Raw genomic sequence first — 17,645 nt, 5'->3', positions numbered from 1 at the left:
CCGGTCAGTATCACGCGCAAGACTGGGAAGAATTATATGCAGAGTCACGCCGAACATCAGCACCGAGGAAAGAGAAGCATTAGATGTCAGTATGGAACCAAAGGCATTACCATGGTTTGCAGTAAGAGATGGAGTTGTCGAGTTCGAAAGCAGTGGCTCCAGATGGTTTCTCGCAGGTAGAGAAATAGAAAGTTACGAGTGTCGATGACACTGTGGTGCGTCCGAGATTAAAGACATGGGAAAGTAGAAAACGAATCTTAATGTAATATGCTCCATGCTTTCTAAGGGTATAATGTGATGGCTCTCAACAGCCTCCTTCCACTCACATGCATGTATCCAAGTGAACCCAACCCAAACGCCAATTATGCAGGTCTGAAATCTGATCAGACGTTATTATCCCCCTCATTCATGCCCACCATCTCGTATTCACCAGCACCGTCTCTCCCTCTGCCCCTCCCTCGCCCTCTAGATTCTCCACCTTCGTCCTCTGTAGCTGGTTGTGATCGCGCAGGCGGCTTGCTACCGAAATTGATTGGCTTCAGTTCGCGCCACTGGCATGCCCACACGCCCAGCGAAGTCATGATGGTCGCGCTGCATATCTGGAGGGCCCACCAGAACATGTGGGTGGGTATCGCGTGCGTATATAGGGAGGTGACGATCAGGTGGATAAAGTGGACAGTCAGGGCGAAGTCGAGAACGAGTTTTGAGCGCGCGATAAGGAGAAGTATGAAGATGGCACTGCCGCGTGTTAGACCATGGTATGACAGGCTATCCAGCGCGTTGGAATGCTTACCAAGTGAGACTATTCAGCACCCAGACCAGACCCAGCGTCCATCCGATTGTCGTATCGCCGCGTAGACTTTGCCAACTGAATAGGAGATCGGTGCTGACCTCCTTGCCCGCTACCAGCGCGGTGAAGAGGATGAGGACGCCGGCGCATGCATAGTAGGCAGCCTGTAGGAGTACAATCTGCGTGAGGATGCGGGTTGGGGACAGATCCGCAAGTGCGCCGGGTCGTGGAGGGCGGCGTCGGCGTGGCATCAATACGCGGGCGATGCGCTATAACCCGAGCATAAGGGGAGATGTCGATTTGGCTGGTTGGAGTTGCAAGGTTGCCTGTTGATTCATGGGTTCCCTAACGGTTCGGCGAAACGTGGACAGCCAGCGCCGATGTCATAGCTTAGGGTCTGCCAAGCACGAATTCGACATCGCTGCGCTCTCCAACGTCTATCGACAACAACCCTATCAACTCTACAAATCCGACCTCCAGACTTACACTACCGACGTACGTTATCACCCCGATTCGGTCCACCTGCGAATACCCCACCTTGCGACTGACACCCGCGCCAGTTTCGACCGTCGCCTCCACCTCCGCATCTCCTCCGCAAGCTCGAAAATCGCCGCCATGGGTTGGTTCGGCTCAAGCTCCAAGGACGACTCGGGCGTCAAGAAGACAGAAGGCGGTGCATTCGAGTCGCCATCGCGATCCAACCGGAAACAATGTTACGCTGCACGCGACGCTTTCTTCGAATGTCTCGACAAGAACAACGTCCTGGATAGCATAAATACAAAGTCTGGTAGGGACAAGGCGGCCAGCTTCTGCTCGTCATTCGATCAGGAGTTTGAGAAGAACTGTGCACACAGCTGGGTACGTCAAATCTCGCAATCGCCAGCAGCATACTTCCATGCCCGTGACAGAAACGGCGACTATGGCACTACAGGCTTCTTGGACTACAGATTGGACAAGGAACACCCCCGAATACTAGGCTAACATTCTCTAGGTCGAATACTTCAAGAAGCAACGAGTCGTAAACTACCAAAGAGAACAGACGATCAAGAAGATCGAGATGCAAGGTGGAGAAATCACTGCCCCGCAACTACCACTGCCGGGCCAGAACAGATAGATGGAGGATGGCTGAACAGCCCTAATAATGCCGCTCATGACCAATGTACAATATGTATACTACTCTCAAAGCGCTCCCAAAAAGCGTTTGCAGCTATCACGCAGCTCGGCTTCCCTGCCGTTCTAGACTTCTCACACGATGGGGCATAGCACCCACACACTCTCTATGCACTCAAATGCAAGGCATCGCGTTTACCTTAGACCCTCAGATCAAATGGAAGTGCATGAACCTCCCACCCTCAGCGCGCGGTCCTGTAGCCCGGCCCAAATATCCAACACACTACCTTACTCGAACTGTGACTAGACTCGCATAATGTCGTCACCGGAGCTTGGGAACGCTCACCGATGTAGCCTAGCCATAGAGTGTCGAGCCGCGCCTGTCAAGTGTACTCCTTGCATGATGGGTTCGTCGCATAGACGCAAGGACGAATCGGGGATCAGCGGTGTTTAGCTTGTCAATGCAGGCCTAGGAGTAGGCGCGGGAGTTGTTTCCATGCAGCATCGTAGCGTGAGTTCTGTAGGTCAGGCCGCGTCTTGGCCCTGATGCCAAGGGCGGTGACCTTTTGTTGGTCACCATACCTCCAGGGGCATGTGGCATGTGGCTGCCTGTCGGCAGTTTCCTTTTGCCCGAGTCTTTGTTGCTGACAGCCTGACAGCGGTAACTCTACTGTTGAGGGGGAACATGGAAGTCTTCAACTCTGTTTGGCAACCCCTCATCAGCACGAAAGCCTAATCAGAGTAATCATCGGATTCAACATGCGCATCGGAATCAACTTTCCAGGGCCCGGAATCCTACACGCACCAAAACAGCAAAGTGCAAGGAGCATGACAAATGTCTTGCCGCAAGACAGCATGTTACCCAATATTGTTGATTAATACTGATTGGCTACTAAGACGTGCAGGTTTTAGCCGCAGAATCGAGCGGCAGTAGCAGCAGCGCGCCACCTGGTTCGACTCGTCGGGTCGGCGAGATCTGAGCTTTTTCTCGGTTATCTATGCATACAGAAGACCCCCACCCCACCATTTCCATGACTTCATCCGGGTCAAGTGGCTTATTCTACCCCTCCATCGGGTTGGTGCGTCGCCGAAGGATCCTGCCTCCGTGTGTACGTGTGCGTGTGTGTGTGCGTTTCGGTTCGTGTGCTTTTGTTCGTAGGCTTCGTGATCATGTCCCATGCTACCCAAAAGCTACCCAATGCTGATCCGAAGATTTTGTTACTGAAGTTCGTGTGCTTACATCCTCGATGTCGTCCTAGTGGCACTTGGTCACCACTTTGTCGGCCAAATAGTCGCAGGGTCGAACTCGCGCCTAAAAATCTCCACATCGGACGCGCACCCTTTGCTCGGCGACCCAACCATACTACTGTCGATGGCAAACACGACATCCTGGAATGCGCCATGGAACTCCTCCTCTTCGAAGAGTAGTTTCCTCCACATTCGGGCTACCTCCTGTGCCGGGTTTCGGAATATAGGCCCTAGTCCAAAAGCGCCCAATACCAAGTTCCTGTGCCCGCAGTAGGAAGCGATTCGCAGTACTGCCCGCATTTTCTCCTTCATGAGCTCCTTCTCTTGTGCAAACGAATACTTGCAGCCGCTCTCGTCAAGCTTGGGACGCCGCACGGGTGCAACGGATATTACAGGTAAGGACGCTATGTCTGTGAAAGTTGCATAGTCTTGATCTGGGCCTGCCCGGAAAACAACTGCGGCCCGTTAGTGACTTGTGCCTCGTGACGATCGTTACTAGCATGCCAACGTACAGACTTCAGGGGAGTAGATGCCGCCTGTCTGTGGTATTGGGTAATAGTTTTCTTCTCGGCCCAATTGCGCGTTCCAGGGCATTGTCAGGGCATGCACGAGGTTGCTTCTCCGCGCGAAGCATTCCTCTGGTGCCATGAGCCCAGATTCCCAGTCACCTCCAGCGCGCTTCTCGTTTGCTACGTTGATCACTGGTATCCGCTTGCACTCTGGGTCTGCGTTGACAGCACTTTGGTACCAGCCCAAAGCGTAGTTCACGGGGTCGCCTTCCATGACTGCTACTCTCGTGCGTTGTGATGATCGCTTGTCCACGTTGATCCTTATTTGCGAGGAGTCTGGGTACAGGTATGAGGTTTTGGAGTCTCGGATGTAATGCTTCCAGATATGCGGCATCCATACGCGTTTTGCTTCGGCTGCTATTTCTGACGGCTTTGGTCTTGATGGCGGCATGGTAGTAAAGTACTGTGAGGGGGTTCCTGTGGACTGCTTGTGTGAATGGACGTATGATGAAGGTGTAGTTGACTGCAGTGTGGAACAGCGTGAGAGGAACGAGGGTTGACAGTAACGAAAGCGAGTCTGTGACCCAACGGGCGAGAGGGTAGTATATCACTTGAGCAGCTACTCAAGGGCGTGTGATAACGCAGCTAAATAATGGTTCCAGATGGACCCCGGAGACTAAGCTGGCGTATTTCCACTGCGCCAGCTACCAAAACGGTAGTCCACTGCGGGAATCAAGCCTTCCCCTGTGCATGCAGTCATCGCGGGTAGCATCTACACCAGCCGTAGCGCAGACCTGCAGGAAAGATGGAGCCATGAGTCGTGTGCCCGAGCAGTCTAGGGAAGACACAGATGTCGAATGGCCGGTAGCAGCCGCGCCTTGTGATTGCAAAAGTTCATCCTGGTCCTGGGGGCCATGCCGTGCACCCACATAGCTGCCAGGCACCTTAAGCCACCAAGTGCCGTGTCGGGTTCCTAGTGTGTTGGAGCAGGGATGTGTGGCTGGATCGATCGTCCAGGCCTTGAAGCGATCTGCAAATAGTTAAAAGCGGTTTAGAAAGATCTGGCGGCGTTGAGCAAGCCGATGATGACAGCTGCTAACCAAGATCCTGCACGATATAGCGTCGCAGTAATAGCGTCGGCACTAAGATCCGGATGCAGGGTAATGGTACTCTGCTGGAATGCATGGCGTTCTACGAGGCGTCTTCCTCACCGCCAGCGGAGGTGGCACGACAACGTCCATCTAGCGAGCATTTCCGCCACTTTGATGACGGGTCCTTGCCTGGAAGTATCCTGGCAGACGGTAAAGGTTGTACAAACGGCCATCGAGCTTGGTGGGGCGTGGCGTTTGTGTCTTGGTGTGCTTACTGGCGGTGGAGGGGAGGAGGAAGCTGACCCACCCAATGATGGTCAAGGGAACGACCAAGAAGGTCACCAAGACCACAGGCTCCTAAGGCCATCGGCGCTATGCTCATGGGCCTCAAATCTCGTGAAAGGACATGGTCGGTCCTTGCAGCACATGATGTTTCAGCCATGGCTGAAGTGTTACAGTCGAGATCAACGAGCCACAGGAACGGCACGGGCGAGGCCTTCGCGATCCTAGCGTGGGGTCCAAGCGTTCTTCGTTTTTTTCCCAAGGTTTCGCAGACATCAACCCGCACGTGTGATAGAGAGTGCTGTTTCTACGCTACACTGCGCAGCTCCTGGCCGATCGAAATTTGCCGACGCGTAAATGAATTGGCTCCTGCCTGTTCGGAGGAGCGTTGTCCGTCCCCAGCACCTATTCCGAAACCGGGGAACCGCTCTACCTTGCGCACATGCACTATCACTATGCCGTCCCCGCTGCAGTTCCACCTTCTGTCCAAACACTATTGCTGAGCTGCTAAGGCCAACTCAATCGGCCAGTTCGTCTCAGCAGAGTGCACAGGACAACGAGGCACTAACGATAAACGGCTATGTACGGACGGTGCGCAAGCAAAAACGCATCGCATTCGCTGCTATAGGCGACGGCTCGACTTTGCAAACAGTCCAGGCCGTCCTGCCTCCTCAACTAGCAGAAGGGTCAGTAGCTCCCTTTAGAACACTCTGTAAGTACTGACATGCTGTACTATCAGACTCTCCACGGGCACTGCAGTGACAGTCACGGGAAAGTGGACACCCTCACCAGGCCAAGGCCAATCCCATGAACTTCAAGTCAACCACGTGCGAATATTGGGAGAGAATGATGCCACAGTAAGTCAACATGAGTGAGCCTCGGAGTCCTGCCCGATGTCTGATCTGAATCTTAATTCCAGACCTACCCAATCCAGAAGAAATACCAAACGCCCGAATTTTTGCGCACACTCCCACATCTCCGAAGTCGACTACCAATTAACTCGCTTCTCTTGCGGCTGAGATCGCTAGTCACTGCACAAGTGACCAACTACTTTGCGGAACATGACTTCATTCAGTGCCATCCACCAATCATCACCTCCTCCGATTGCGAGGGCGCAGGAGAGGTGTTCACTGTGGCGCCTGGAGCACCTTCTTCAGCAGACAAAAGCTCTTCGAATCAGGTCAAAAAGCAAGAAGACATGTTTTTCGGTTCCCCCAAGTATCTGACGGTCTCCAGTCAGCTTCACCTAGAGGCTTTAGCTCAGTCAGTAAACAAGGTCTGGGCCTTGTCTCCAACATTCCGAGCCGAGAAGAGTGATACAGCCCGTCATCTTAGCGAGTTCTACATGCTGGAAGCAGAATTAGCTTTCACAGAGGATGTGAATGTCGTCATGGATGTTGTGGAAAATATGCTGCGTTCCGTTGCGTTGAAATTACAAGAGTCGGTTGTAGGTCAAGAACTTCTCGAGGCACGAGCACGAGACCAGGACCAAGAGAGCACATCCGTGTCGCACACTGTCCTCGCACAACGGTGGCAAGGGCTGGTAGCGGGGCCATGGCCTCGAACCACCTATGCGGCCGCAATACAGCACCTTAAAGACGCAGTGGCTCAGGGCAAGGCGGATTTTGAGTATGCACCTGGTCATGAAGATGGTCTCCAGACCGAGCACGAACGATTCTTGGCTGAGAGCTTGGGACGCGGTGGACCCGTATTCATCACTGATTACCCACGTAACATCAAGCCTTTTTACATGGCGCCGTCAAATGACCCGACAGCTGACAACCCGGCCACCTCGACCGTCGCATGCTTCGATCTCCTTGTACCTGAGATCTGTGAACTGGTCGGGGGCTCTATGCGTGAACATCGACTAGCAGAACTCTTGCAATCCATGGACGAACATGGTCTTCAACAAGCGCCGGATAGCACTACCGACGCATCAGACGGCTCCCTGCAGTGGTATGTGGATCTCCGCCGATACGGCAGTGTACCGCATGGAGGCTTTGGTCTAGGGTTCGATCGACTCCTGTGCTACCTCGCTGGTGTATCTAACATCAGGGACGTAGTCAGCTTTCCCCGGTGGTACAAGCGGTGCGAGTGTTGATGCGCAAACAAGATATAAGGACCTCCGGTATCCCGGATCACGGCATCGCCAGCTGGTCACGGACGTGGCATCTCGTAACGTGGCATGGCAGAGGGGCTGGATAGCATTGCTTGTTGCAGCACATGAAGACCGCGCGTTCATTGTACTTGTACGATCAGCTGCCGGCTGTACGATAGCTGCTCATTCTGCTCGAATCTGCATGGGATAGCCTCGGACCAAGGCACCGTGAGCTATCTACGAGAAATAGCTCCGGGTGTCCAAACTTCCGTGTGTAGACTTGCCCTATTATTCAGCTTGCGAGGCGGAGTGGAGACGAAAGTTCGCTGGTTGTCCATTTGTTATCAAACACTGTGCTCAGTGCACCTAGCGAGCTTTGCAGGTGAAGCTCGGGCATGCACTGTGCAAACCATCCCAAGATCGGACATTATTCAGCATGCGAGTCTGGATGCGCTAATCGAGACTTGCCGACTTTGCGGGGTATCGTGAGCAAATTCAAGCTTTGCGAACAACGTGTAGACGAGTGGCAGCGGACCAGACGTGTGTGGCGGGCTCGAGGTGCGGGCGGAGATGATCAGATAAGATATACCAAGCACCTTCCCCCTCCCACATCCGAGGCACCTTGGCCGAGTCTAGCTATCGCGTTGATGATGTACTTGATCTCCGCGAGCACCTGTCACCGATTTACGGGGCATTTGGGTAGGGCGTCGCGAAAATGCGCCGTCCGCCATGGCAAACAGCCTCAGGATGAAAACTTCGCTGGCAGACGAAGTGGCATGCGCATGCGCAGGTTTGCCATGGAAGCTCCGGCATCGCTGGTGGAGGCATGGGTACGTAAAGGGCAGATAGCAGCGACTCAGCGAGAGTACCTAGTCGCGGGCGGAATTTAGGTCTGACGTCTCGGCGTTCGGCTGAAGTCATCTCGCGCTTCCGTTAGTTGCAAACAAAAGTAACAACTTCAATTTCAGACAATTGCCCACTCACCACAGTCGCCCCTCTGCATCGACGCGCGGAGGCTCTACGTCCACCCCAAAAACAAAAACCCTCTCAAGTCGCAAACCTGGAATCCGCGGCGCCAGTAGCCGGCCGACTTATGGCCCCCAATGATCGGCCATCAGTTCCTATCGAAGAAGAACACGAGTACAGCTCCATTGCACCGCCGCACATGAGAGACACCCGTCGCTGACTTGCGCGCCAGTTATGAAGCGCTCCCGCCCAACTTCTCCCTCACCGCCAACATGCTTGCGGGCGCATTCGCAGGTGTTGCGGTACGTCTCCGAGGTCGCCGCCGTGTATATATCCCGACTGACCCGATGATAGGAACACTCGGTGATGTACCCCGTCGACTTGCTCAAGGTACGCAGCTTCCCACCAAGCTCTCCATGCACTGCCGACAGCGCGCTGACTCCGGACAGACCCGCATGCAGATCGTCAACCCGTCGCCGAGCGCCATGTACAGCGGTATCTCGAACGCCATGGTCACTATATCTAGGGCGGAGGGCTTCTGGTCACTGTGGAGGGGACTTTCGAGCGTGGTAATGGGCGCAGGTGGGTTGTTTCAGGCGAGCAAGACCGGCAAGGAGAACTGACAGAATGCAGGTCCCGCGCATGCCGTCTATTTTGCATCCTATGAAGCTACAAAGCACGCCCTCGGCGGCAATGAGGGAGAGAGCCACGAGCATCATCCCCTCGCGGCAGGTGCGCAATACCACAACCACACCAATGCGGGAGCAGCTACTGACCACCAACAGCTGCTAGCGGTGCCGCGGCCACCATCTCCAGCGATGCGCTGATGAATCCCTTTGACGGTAAGACGCGCACCACGACCTCGCTCCGCGCCTACTGAATCTCGCAGTCATAAAACAACGCATGCAAATGCACGGTTCCATCTACAAGTCCGTCCCCCAATGCGCCCGAGAGGTTCTCCGCACTGAGGGCGTGGGCGCATTCTACGTCTCATACCCCACTACACTGTGTATGACGGTGCCATTTACCGCACTCCAATTCATGGCCTACGAATCGATGTCCAAGGTCATGAACCCGACCGGCCGCTACGACCCCTATACGCACTGCTTCGCCGGAGGTATCGCCGGAGGATTTGCAGCGGGGCTCACAACTCCCCTCGATGTCATCAAGACGCTATTACAAACACGCGGCAATGCTCGAGACGCAGAATTGAAGAACGTCTCCGGCCTAATCCAGGCAGCCAAAATTATCCATCAAAGGGAAGGATACAGGGGATACTTCCGTGGTCTGAAACCCCGAATCATCACCACCATGCCAAGCACGGCAATTTGCTGGTAAGTTTTGAGCTTGGACACCGCAACCGGTATTGATCTGACACTGCATAGGTCCGCATACGAGATGGCCAAGGCTTTCTTCATTCGGAGGAGCACCAACTCATCAACGGCCATATAACAGAGAGACGACTATTTGACTGATCTTCTTTTGAACCATTACGAGAGCCCTCTGATTCCGCGATATGCGCACTACCCACGGAACGATATACACGCAGTGTCGCGGAGAGTAGCGACCATGGCAGTATTGGGCATCCAAGGCAAGGTCTAGCATTGTGTGGCGCGCTGGAGGAGCATAGGGCTGCGTCGCGACGCTTCTTCACTGCCATTGTATAGTCATAGAGGCTTTTGTGGAAGCCGATCTGGCGGCGTACTGGATGCTTGGTTATGCGAGCACACGACGGCATGCGCATTCTTGTATCATATAGCAAATTCAGTGTCGGCGTCACTCAAGACCCAAGAACATTTTCGCTCTTCAGCCCAAACAAGGTGCGTAATCGATAACAGCCGGGCGCGAATAGCAGCCCCACTTGCACATGCGCCTTCCTCGTGGCTGTGTGAGCACGCGTATCCTGGGTTGACAGTATTACCTTGTGATCTGATGTAATAGCGCGAGAGAGAGCGTGCCCAGTTGCGTAGAGGATGCATGGATGCGTGAGGACAAAGTCGTCTTCCATGGTCGTCGCTGCTCAGCCCTCGCGGTTGCGAAACGCAGCTACCTACGTCACACACCCGCGCGAACTAAGACCGGCGACGAATCTACAAACACGAGCCCGAGACTGGACGCGAGACACCTATTCTGTCCTCCACGCCACCCCCCGCGTGAATTGGGCGCATCATATACATGTTTTCCGCTATGCGCGCCAACACGACGCAGAAAGCCTACGACGAGGCTTTCCTAGCCTGCTCGACTGCAGTCTACTTTGAGGGCCAGGTCAGTGCCCAACCACCCCCCAAGTGTCGCATGTGCCCAGCATCACTGACAGAGAGACATATAGAACAACGAGAAAGAAGCGCTGCGATCATGGAAAACCGCCCTTGACCACATCTACTACCACAACGCCCGTCGCAACCCCTCGACCTACCGCCCCGCGTCCGAAACAGAGAGGGCACTGATCGAATCGCTGCGCCAGTTGGAGCTGCAATGTAAAGAGCGCGTGGATCTGTTGGAGGCGCTGAAAAAGAGTCGCAAGGAGTCGAAAGAGAGCCTTGCCTCGCTCTCGTCAGACAACGATGCACCCACACCACCACCCCACGGCGTGCCCCTATCGCAAAACGATCCAAGCGCATCTACATCATGGCTCGGAGCCGGATCTATACCACCCATAGAGTACACAGATCTCTCAAGACCGCCAGCATTGCCATACCGTCCGGCGATGGCGCCACGGAAGAGCTCCGGTACTGGCTCCATACGGGACAACAGCTTGACCCAGACTCGGAGCGCATCGACGCTATCCCCAGGACCAGTAGGAGATAAAAAGACACGTACCCCATCCCCGGAGAAGAGTGGCAGAATGCTACGGACACTGAGACCCGGGAGAGAGAGCAAGCCATCTTCGGCGAAGTTGCCCAACACGTTGAGAAGTCGCCCGGATGCTTCAAAGGCAGCTACCCAAGCGTGGAGTGTCAAAGCCACAGCATCCTCCACTCGGCCAACATTAGGGGCCCCGAACCCATCGACCAGTTCTCTTACACCCTCCGCCCGCTCATCCCTCGACAAGCCGGCTGCTGAGAGACCGAGTGCTTATTTTCCGAAACCCGAAGCACAACCGCCGCCTGCACAAGCACCGTTCTACTTTAGAGCTGGCGAGGGGTCAGCATCAACCGCATATGCGGTTCCACCACTTGGTGGTGAGACTGATCCGGGGCCGGTCAAACCTGCTACAAACGAACGAACAGCGCCAGCAATACCCCGAAAGTCTGTGGGTTTGAGTCGACTGAACAACGCGCAAGGGCCCAGTACACCATTACCATCTTACCGAAAGGAGTATCCCAAGCCCACACCGGACCCTCGATCTCTTGCCGCGTCTGCTGCAGCCCATTCGTACGGCGACACTGGGGGCGAGCGAGGTGGAGTGATATGGGATCCGACGACAAGGAGACTTGTACCGAAACCCAAGAGCAACGACACACAAGCGCGAAGCAGTTCAGAGCAGGAGGACTCACCTGAGTCTGTATCACTGGAAGAGGACGGAGATTTGCTCAAGCAGAGGCCACCTCCAGTGCGGAAGGGCAGGGCTAGAGGCAATTCGATGCGTGCAGAACTACCAGATACCCCAGGTGCGGATAGTTCTGAGGCGGAACTGGAGCCAGAAGAGACGGATGAATGGAAGCGCAAAACGGATGAGATCATGAAGAATTTGCCACGGGGCGTCGATAAGCAAGCAGCACAGCAGATATTAAACGAGATCGTGATACAGGGAGATGAGGTACACTGGAGCGACGTATCAGGACTTGAAGTTGCGAAATCCGCCCTGAAAGAGACGGTAGTGTACCCGTTCTTGAGGCCTGACTTGTTTATGGGTCTGCGAGAACCTGCACGCGGCATGCTCTTGTTTGGACCCCCTGGAACTGGAAAGACGATGTTGGCCAGGGCAGTTGCTACAGAGTCAAAGTCTACTTTCTTCGCCATATCAGCTAGTAGTCTGACGTCGAAGTTTCTGGGCGAGTCAGAAAAGCTTGTTCGCGCCCTTTTCCAGCTTGCAAAGATGCTGGCGCCATCAATCATCTTCGTCGACGAGATCGACTCACTCCTCTCGTCGCGTTCGGGATCCGGCGAGCACGAAGCATCGCGACGCATCAAAACTGAGTTCCTTATTCAGTGGTCCGATCTGCAAAAGGCAGCTGCCGGGAGCGCGGTCACGGACAAGGACAAAGAGAGGGGCGATGCAACTAGGGTTCTCGTCCTCGCAGCAACAAACCTGCCGTGGGCGATCGATGAAGCAGCAAGACGAAGGTTTGTGAGAAGGCAATATATCCCACTGCCCGAAGATTGGGTCCGGAAGCAACAAGTCCAGACGCTATTGAGCCACCAGAAACATGAGTTGAGTGACCGCGATCTGGATCGTCTGGTCAAGCTCACTGAGGGTATGTGATGATCATTGAGGACCTGAATCGCAACACTAATTTCTTTCTAGGTTTCTCTGGTTCTGATATAACGGCGCTCGCGAAAGACGCTGCAATGGGCCCTTTGCGCTCACTGGGCGAGAAGTTACTTTCAATGACGATGGACCAAATACGACCGATACAATATCAGGACTTTGTAGCTAGTCTGCAGACTATCAGACCGTCTGTAAGCAAGCAAGGACTGAAGGAATTTGAGGATTGGGCTACACAGTTTGGTGAACGTGGAGGCTGAAGTACTAATTAACGGGCTGGCACTGCGCTTGCGATAACGAATCAAGTATCTACATTAGTATCTGTATGGCAATTGTCTCGGCGTCGTTGGCTTCAACTGCAGGTAGCATGCTCACCCCACCTGCCTGGGTTGAGGATGGCTCCTTCCGTCTGGATTGTGCCCGTGACTTAGCGCCACCTCAACAAGAGCCCATATCACACCTAGCAAGCTGTTCTTCTTCATTCAATTTTCCCTATCATCGCTACTAGAGCAGATAATGGCGCCCCGCAAGAAGACAGAAGAGAAGGCCACAGCCAACGAGGCCGCAGATCTAGTATTGGAGTATCTACGTGAGTCACTCACCTCACCTCACATCTGAGAGCTCAACGATCGCACTGCACCCTATACTCAAAGACTGACTGGTCGCAGGCAAGCAAAACCGCCCATACTCGGCTATCGATGTTTCGGCGAATCTACACAACAAGGTCACAAAAGGTTCATTGATCTATCACTCTTATCCGACAACGACTGATTCAGGGCAGCGTCTGCGGCAAAGATTCTGAAAGATCTCCACGAACAGAAAGCAATTGAGGGGCGTGCCGCTGGTGAGCTTGGTCGAGCCTATCTGCAATTCACATCAGTTGACAATCTCAGGCAAGCAAATCGTATACCACGCTTTACAAGTATGATCCAATCCTTTCTCCTACCCAGCATCTGCTCAGATCTGACCCACTTGTAGAACGCAGCCGAAGCATGCACCACTGAACAACTCGCCGCTCTCGACGAAACCATTCTCGATCTCCGCACACAAACCACCACTCTTGTCGCAGCCGCAAAGAATCTCCGTGGCTCCTTGTCCAGTCTCAACTCCACACTCAGCACGGCAGATCTTGTCGCCAATGTCAACACTCTTGAGACAGAGAAAGAGCAGATCGAGTCTAGACTTGATGGACTGAAGAAGGGAAAGGCTAAGAAGGTAGGTTCAATGTACTCAGTGATTTATGCAGGTTTGTGCTAACTCTGCAAGGTCACGACATCCGAGCGAGAAGCGATTGAGAAGGAGTGGAAGAAGAGCATTCGTGTGGCAAAGAAGAGGCAGAAGATTGTGACGGAGATGTGGAAAGAGATCAAGGAGAATTTTCCTGATCCGCAAGAGAGAGAGAACCAAAGGGAGATGTTCGACCTCGACGGATGAGGGTCTGCTGCGCTGTCAGAGTGGCGTGAATGATGCTTAGGTACCATGTGCTGGCGATGTTGTACGATGTTAGATGTGAGCATACCTGGACGATGTAGTGAAGTCAGATAGTTCAGACTCAAGACACGCACTACTTGAAGACAGACGAAAGTGTATCAAACTTGCGTATATATCATTCACATCGTGCTTTGAACGTAACTAAAACGCCTCCAACGCCACTCTGGCAAACCCGCAATGATGCGAACCAAAAACCGAACAAGAGATGAGAGGTTAGATCCCAATGGCAAACAAGCGCCTTTACAATGCAGTGCAGACACCAATGCATGAATTGCATCAAGAATAGCCTGCCAGGCCAGCTGGCGAGCCTACAGAGATACCAAAGCTGCGCAAACAACATCCCAATGCAACGTGACAGAACGCAAACAGCATCAAGGTGCAGGTAACTCGACAACTTAAGAACGCTGATAGGAAAACGAGCTACGGAGGTCATCTCTGATCTCCTGCGACAAATTATCGTCGGCGTCGATGTGGCTGGGATCCTGAGCACGCGCCAATTCTTCGAGGGTTTTGGCGAGGGCGGCGCCTTCGGTGCGGCCGCGGTCCGCGTTGACGAGCATCATGATGGGGAAGGGGAGGCCGACAAGGATAGCTAGGAACCAGAAAGCCTGTAGTTGAGATTAGTATGAGAGATGAAATTCAGAAGTGTTGAGCCGACTTACCGGTCTAATCTCGCCATAAGCATCGGTGATGGCGCCTACGATAGCGGGACCAAAGACACTACTGCCTTTATCCGTAATGGCGTATAAAGCGTAGAAGGCGGCTTCGTAGCCAGGGGGGATGAGTTCGCCGAATAGCGCACGGCAGTAACTGCTGAGACCACCAAGGACAAAGCCGTAGACTGCACCTAGAGGGTACATCTCCCACTGCTGCTGTAAACCCAGATATCCTAAGCGTTGGACTGCTGGTATGTACCCTAGAAGGCCGTATATTGGAATTACTTCAAAGAGCATGATGCAGAGTAGGATTGTTTGTGTGGGCGACAGGTGGAAGAAAGCAGACAGCCGTGACCACAGGAAGGCGCCCAGAACGCCGAAGACTGTTGCGATGACGTTTATTAGGGCGAGCATGGCGTACGACATGCCTAGCGTTGTCTTTGCGAAGAGCACTGCTGTACCGGATACAGTGGCAATGCTGTCTGAAAGCAGGAACCACGCTGCGAGGAAGAGTAGTACATCCTTGAGATGTCGCGCGTGGGTCGCTGTACGGCCAAGGGATTTCCACGAGTATGCAAAGTACGCGAGGGCAGTGCCAAAGTTGGAGGTTTGCGCACCGATATGCAGAGGCGGTCCTGGACGGGGACGCAGCCAACGCGCTGTCGGTAGTGTGAAGACGAACCACCACGCGCCGATGACGAAGAGGACCAGGCGAAGGCCAAAGTTGGAGGATTGGAACGCAATGACGATGAGAATACCAATGGTCTGCACAAGCAGAGCAGCAATGTAACCGATCGCGATACCGTAGGATGAGATCTTGGTTGCAAGAGCGAGCTCCACTGAAGGAGCGGACCTGCTTCTTGCCCTTGGAATTGTTAGATCGGCGGCTGAAAGATTACTCGGCAACAGTGCGGTTGTCGCATCAGCGACTTCGTCAAGAAGGCCTTCTCTTTGTCCAAGCTGGTTTGCGTATTGCGCTCCTCGTATGATATTCTCCTGCGTTGGAGTTTCACCTCCCCTCTCGTCGTCTTCTTCTGTCTCCGCCTCGTCTTCCTCGTCTGCGTAAGATTCGTCGGCGATGGAGTCGGCGTACTTGACTGTAGGGTGGAAGCGCACCATCAATGGTAAGAAGCTGTTCAATAGTACGAAACTGGCACCAAAGCATGTGTTTGAGATGATTGCCAGCACTGCGCCTAGCAGATAAACCTTGGGTACCACTGGTAGGAAGAGCATGGTCGCGATGCTTCCAATAAATGCGAACCATAGGAGGAAGGTCTTCCTGAACCTCCCATGATCCGCTGCGCCGCTCATGCTAATGATCAGCAGAGCTTGTATGAGAACCGATATGCTGAAAGTGTACATGGCGAAGCTCGCAGTGTTGATCTCGATACCGAGGATATGAACGACGCATTGTCCCTTTTCAGGATTCGGTTTGAACAGAGCCTCTACGGCGTTGGTGGAGAAGGATGGGCCGGGATGGACGGTAGGCTTCGTGGCTTTGCACGGTGTGGAAGGATCGGACAGTAAGACGCCATTCTCGCGCGCGAGCTGCTCGAGCGTTACAGGTATGAAAGACCCAATACCGCAAACAACAAAGACCTGGGGTGGTTAGTGTCGGTGCTCGCGTGGTTTATAAGCTTCACGAGGCGCGTCCGCAGTAGCATCACGAGAGAGATACGCGCACAGCTTTGCGACATTGCAGCAAGCTTGCAAAGGCCTGGGGCAAAACGAGATGGTAGTAGGAAGGAAGGAAGGAATAAGTACCTCGGCAGCCCATCCATACATGTAAAAGCCGCGGAGCTCCTTGTCGCTGGTCAACCGGGTGTCTTCGCCCTCGTAGTGGGGCTGCGAGTCGTGGGACTCCATGTCGAGGCTCTGGTCGGAAGAGAGGCTCTGCTCATCGTCTGCCTCGTTGGACTGCGATATGGACGGCACCGAGACTTTGGACTGTGAGGATGCATTGCGCGCAATGGTCGGGCGCTCATAGGGCGGGAGCTCGGGCGCGCGAGGTGACATCGAGCGATTGGAAGCAGTCGTCCGCAAAACAGGGTCCTGCGCTAATCAACGGAAATGCGTCACCGCAACTGAGACATGATGAAGGATCGAGGGATAAATGCGACAGCTGACCGGGCTGCTATTCAGGTCGGAGGGCAACTTCTAGTGGGCACGCTGAGATCAGGCCCAAGCTGGGGAGAGATGTGGAGTTGTTGGGGTGGCAGCGGATGATCCCATGGGCATGGCCTGTGAACATCTGATAAAGCGTCTACTTGCAGTAGAGGCTTATCCGAGAAAGACATTGGACAAGGCGCTTGCGCTCAAGCTCGCATCTAGATAGACTACTGGCCGCCGCAGCCGCAAGCTCGCCGAGCCGCGGACAGTAATGCGGTGAATGACTGAATGTACTAGCGATTAAAGTGGCTAGCTATATCGCATCCGCGCGACGAGACATGCAGTGTCCCTGACGCACATTATAGACAAGCTGGGCCCTCAAGCTTGACTCGGTTGCTGATGCGACTTCAGAGTGTCTGGCTGGAGATGCAGGGCTCCATCATCAGCGTGCATGGGTGGAGCAAACGCCAAGGCGCTAAACCCAATCCACGCCCTCCCTCCCGTCGTCGGTACGAGAGGCTGCTGATGTTTCAACGACCTCATCGCTGCAACCACTCCACCCACCCACGTCGCGCGCACCCCATCCACGGCCACTCCGGACTAATTCCCACCGCTCTACGACCGCGACTGCCATCACGACGTTTTGCAGCATTCACAGTCGACGATGCGCTAGTCGGCAGCGCCCCGACCTCGCTTTCTTTCACCTGCTGCATTCGACCAGCGCCCTTTCAACACTCACTGCGCCTCGTGCTATCTCGGCGCTTCCATTCTTACGCCAAAGCATCTGCTTTAATGAGCGCGCCTCACTCCTAACCTGCGCATTTCACCGCCGACTCCACCGCCAGCCCTCTGCACGCAGCCTCGAT

The 17,645-nt window shown here is 54.2% G+C and overlaps 7 protein-coding genes across 7 annotated transcripts; 4 read left to right on the top strand and 3 right to left on the bottom strand.

Annotated features, from left to right (window-relative positions):
* Nucleotides 1–383: 383 nt before the first annotated feature.
* On the bottom strand, nucleotides 384–1,041 carry J4E79_003278 (uncharacterized protein; the record flags this gene model as incomplete). Its single annotated transcript, XM_049352173.1, has 2 exons — nucleotides 384–738; nucleotides 794–1,041. The coding sequence occupies 2 exons, from the start codon at nucleotides 1,039–1,041 to the stop codon at nucleotides 384–386; spliced, it is 603 nt and encodes a 200-aa protein (XP_049213644.1).
* Nucleotides 1,042–1,405: 364 nt separating this feature from the next.
* J4E79_003277 (uncharacterized protein) lies at nucleotides 1,406–1,904 on the top strand (the record flags this gene model as incomplete). The annotated part of the gene is made up of 2 exons (XM_049352172.1): nucleotides 1,406–1,648; nucleotides 1,782–1,904. 2 exons carry the CDS (start codon nucleotides 1,406–1,408, stop codon nucleotides 1,902–1,904), a joined length of 366 nt encoding a protein of 121 aa, XP_049213643.1.
* Nucleotides 1,905–3,169: 1,265 nt separating this feature from the next.
* J4E79_003276 (uncharacterized protein) lies at nucleotides 3,170–4,108 on the bottom strand (the record flags this gene model as incomplete). The annotated part of the gene is made up of 2 exons (XM_049352171.1): nucleotides 3,170–3,603; nucleotides 3,661–4,108. The coding sequence occupies 2 exons, from the start codon at nucleotides 4,106–4,108 to the stop codon at nucleotides 3,170–3,172; spliced, it is 882 nt and encodes a 293-aa protein (XP_049213642.1).
* A 1,279-nt stretch (nucleotides 4,109–5,387) lies between these two features.
* On the top strand, nucleotides 5,388–9,546 carry J4E79_003275 (uncharacterized protein; the record flags this gene model as incomplete). The annotated part of the gene is made up of 10 exons (XM_049352170.1): nucleotides 5,388–5,716; nucleotides 5,770–5,887; nucleotides 5,950–6,986; nucleotides 8,327–8,396; nucleotides 8,449–8,484; nucleotides 8,544–8,676; nucleotides 8,728–8,826; nucleotides 8,880–8,936; nucleotides 8,984–9,428; nucleotides 9,480–9,546. The coding sequence occupies 10 exons, from the start codon at nucleotides 5,388–5,390 to the stop codon at nucleotides 9,544–9,546; spliced, it is 2,391 nt and encodes a 796-aa protein (XP_049213641.1).
* A 735-nt stretch (nucleotides 9,547–10,281) lies between these two features.
* On the top strand, nucleotides 10,282–12,783 carry J4E79_003274 (uncharacterized protein; the record flags this gene model as incomplete). Its single annotated transcript, XM_049352169.1, has 3 exons — nucleotides 10,282–10,359; nucleotides 10,424–12,512; nucleotides 12,563–12,783. 3 exons carry the CDS (start codon nucleotides 10,282–10,284, stop codon nucleotides 12,781–12,783), a joined length of 2,388 nt encoding a protein of 795 aa, XP_049213640.1.
* Nucleotides 12,784–13,039: 256 nt separating this feature from the next.
* J4E79_003273 (uncharacterized protein) lies at nucleotides 13,040–13,957 on the top strand (the record flags this gene model as incomplete). The annotated part of the gene is made up of 6 exons (XM_049352168.1): nucleotides 13,040–13,112; nucleotides 13,192–13,257; nucleotides 13,305–13,367; nucleotides 13,417–13,445; nucleotides 13,502–13,738; nucleotides 13,790–13,957. The coding sequence occupies 6 exons, from the start codon at nucleotides 13,040–13,042 to the stop codon at nucleotides 13,955–13,957; spliced, it is 636 nt and encodes a 211-aa protein (XP_049213639.1).
* Nucleotides 13,958–14,409: 452 nt separating this feature from the next.
* J4E79_003272 (uncharacterized protein) lies at nucleotides 14,410–16,686 on the bottom strand (the record flags this gene model as incomplete). The annotated part of the gene is made up of 3 exons (XM_049352167.1): nucleotides 14,410–14,622; nucleotides 14,677–16,269; nucleotides 16,435–16,686. The coding sequence occupies 3 exons, from the start codon at nucleotides 16,684–16,686 to the stop codon at nucleotides 14,410–14,412; spliced, it is 2,058 nt and encodes a 685-aa protein (XP_049213638.1).
* Between the last annotated feature and the right edge of the window lie 959 nt (nucleotides 16,687–17,645).

The sequence above is a fragment of the Alternaria viburni genome, assembly GCF_023758015.1.
Source record: "Alternaria viburni strain BMP 2772 chromosome Unknown scaffold_5, whole genome shotgun sequence".
NCBI classification, from domain to species: Eukaryota; Fungi; Ascomycota; class Dothideomycetes; order Pleosporales; family Pleosporaceae; genus Alternaria; species Alternaria viburni.
Note: the sequence above shows the minus strand (reverse complement) of the source record. Positions and strands in the feature narration are given on the sequence as shown.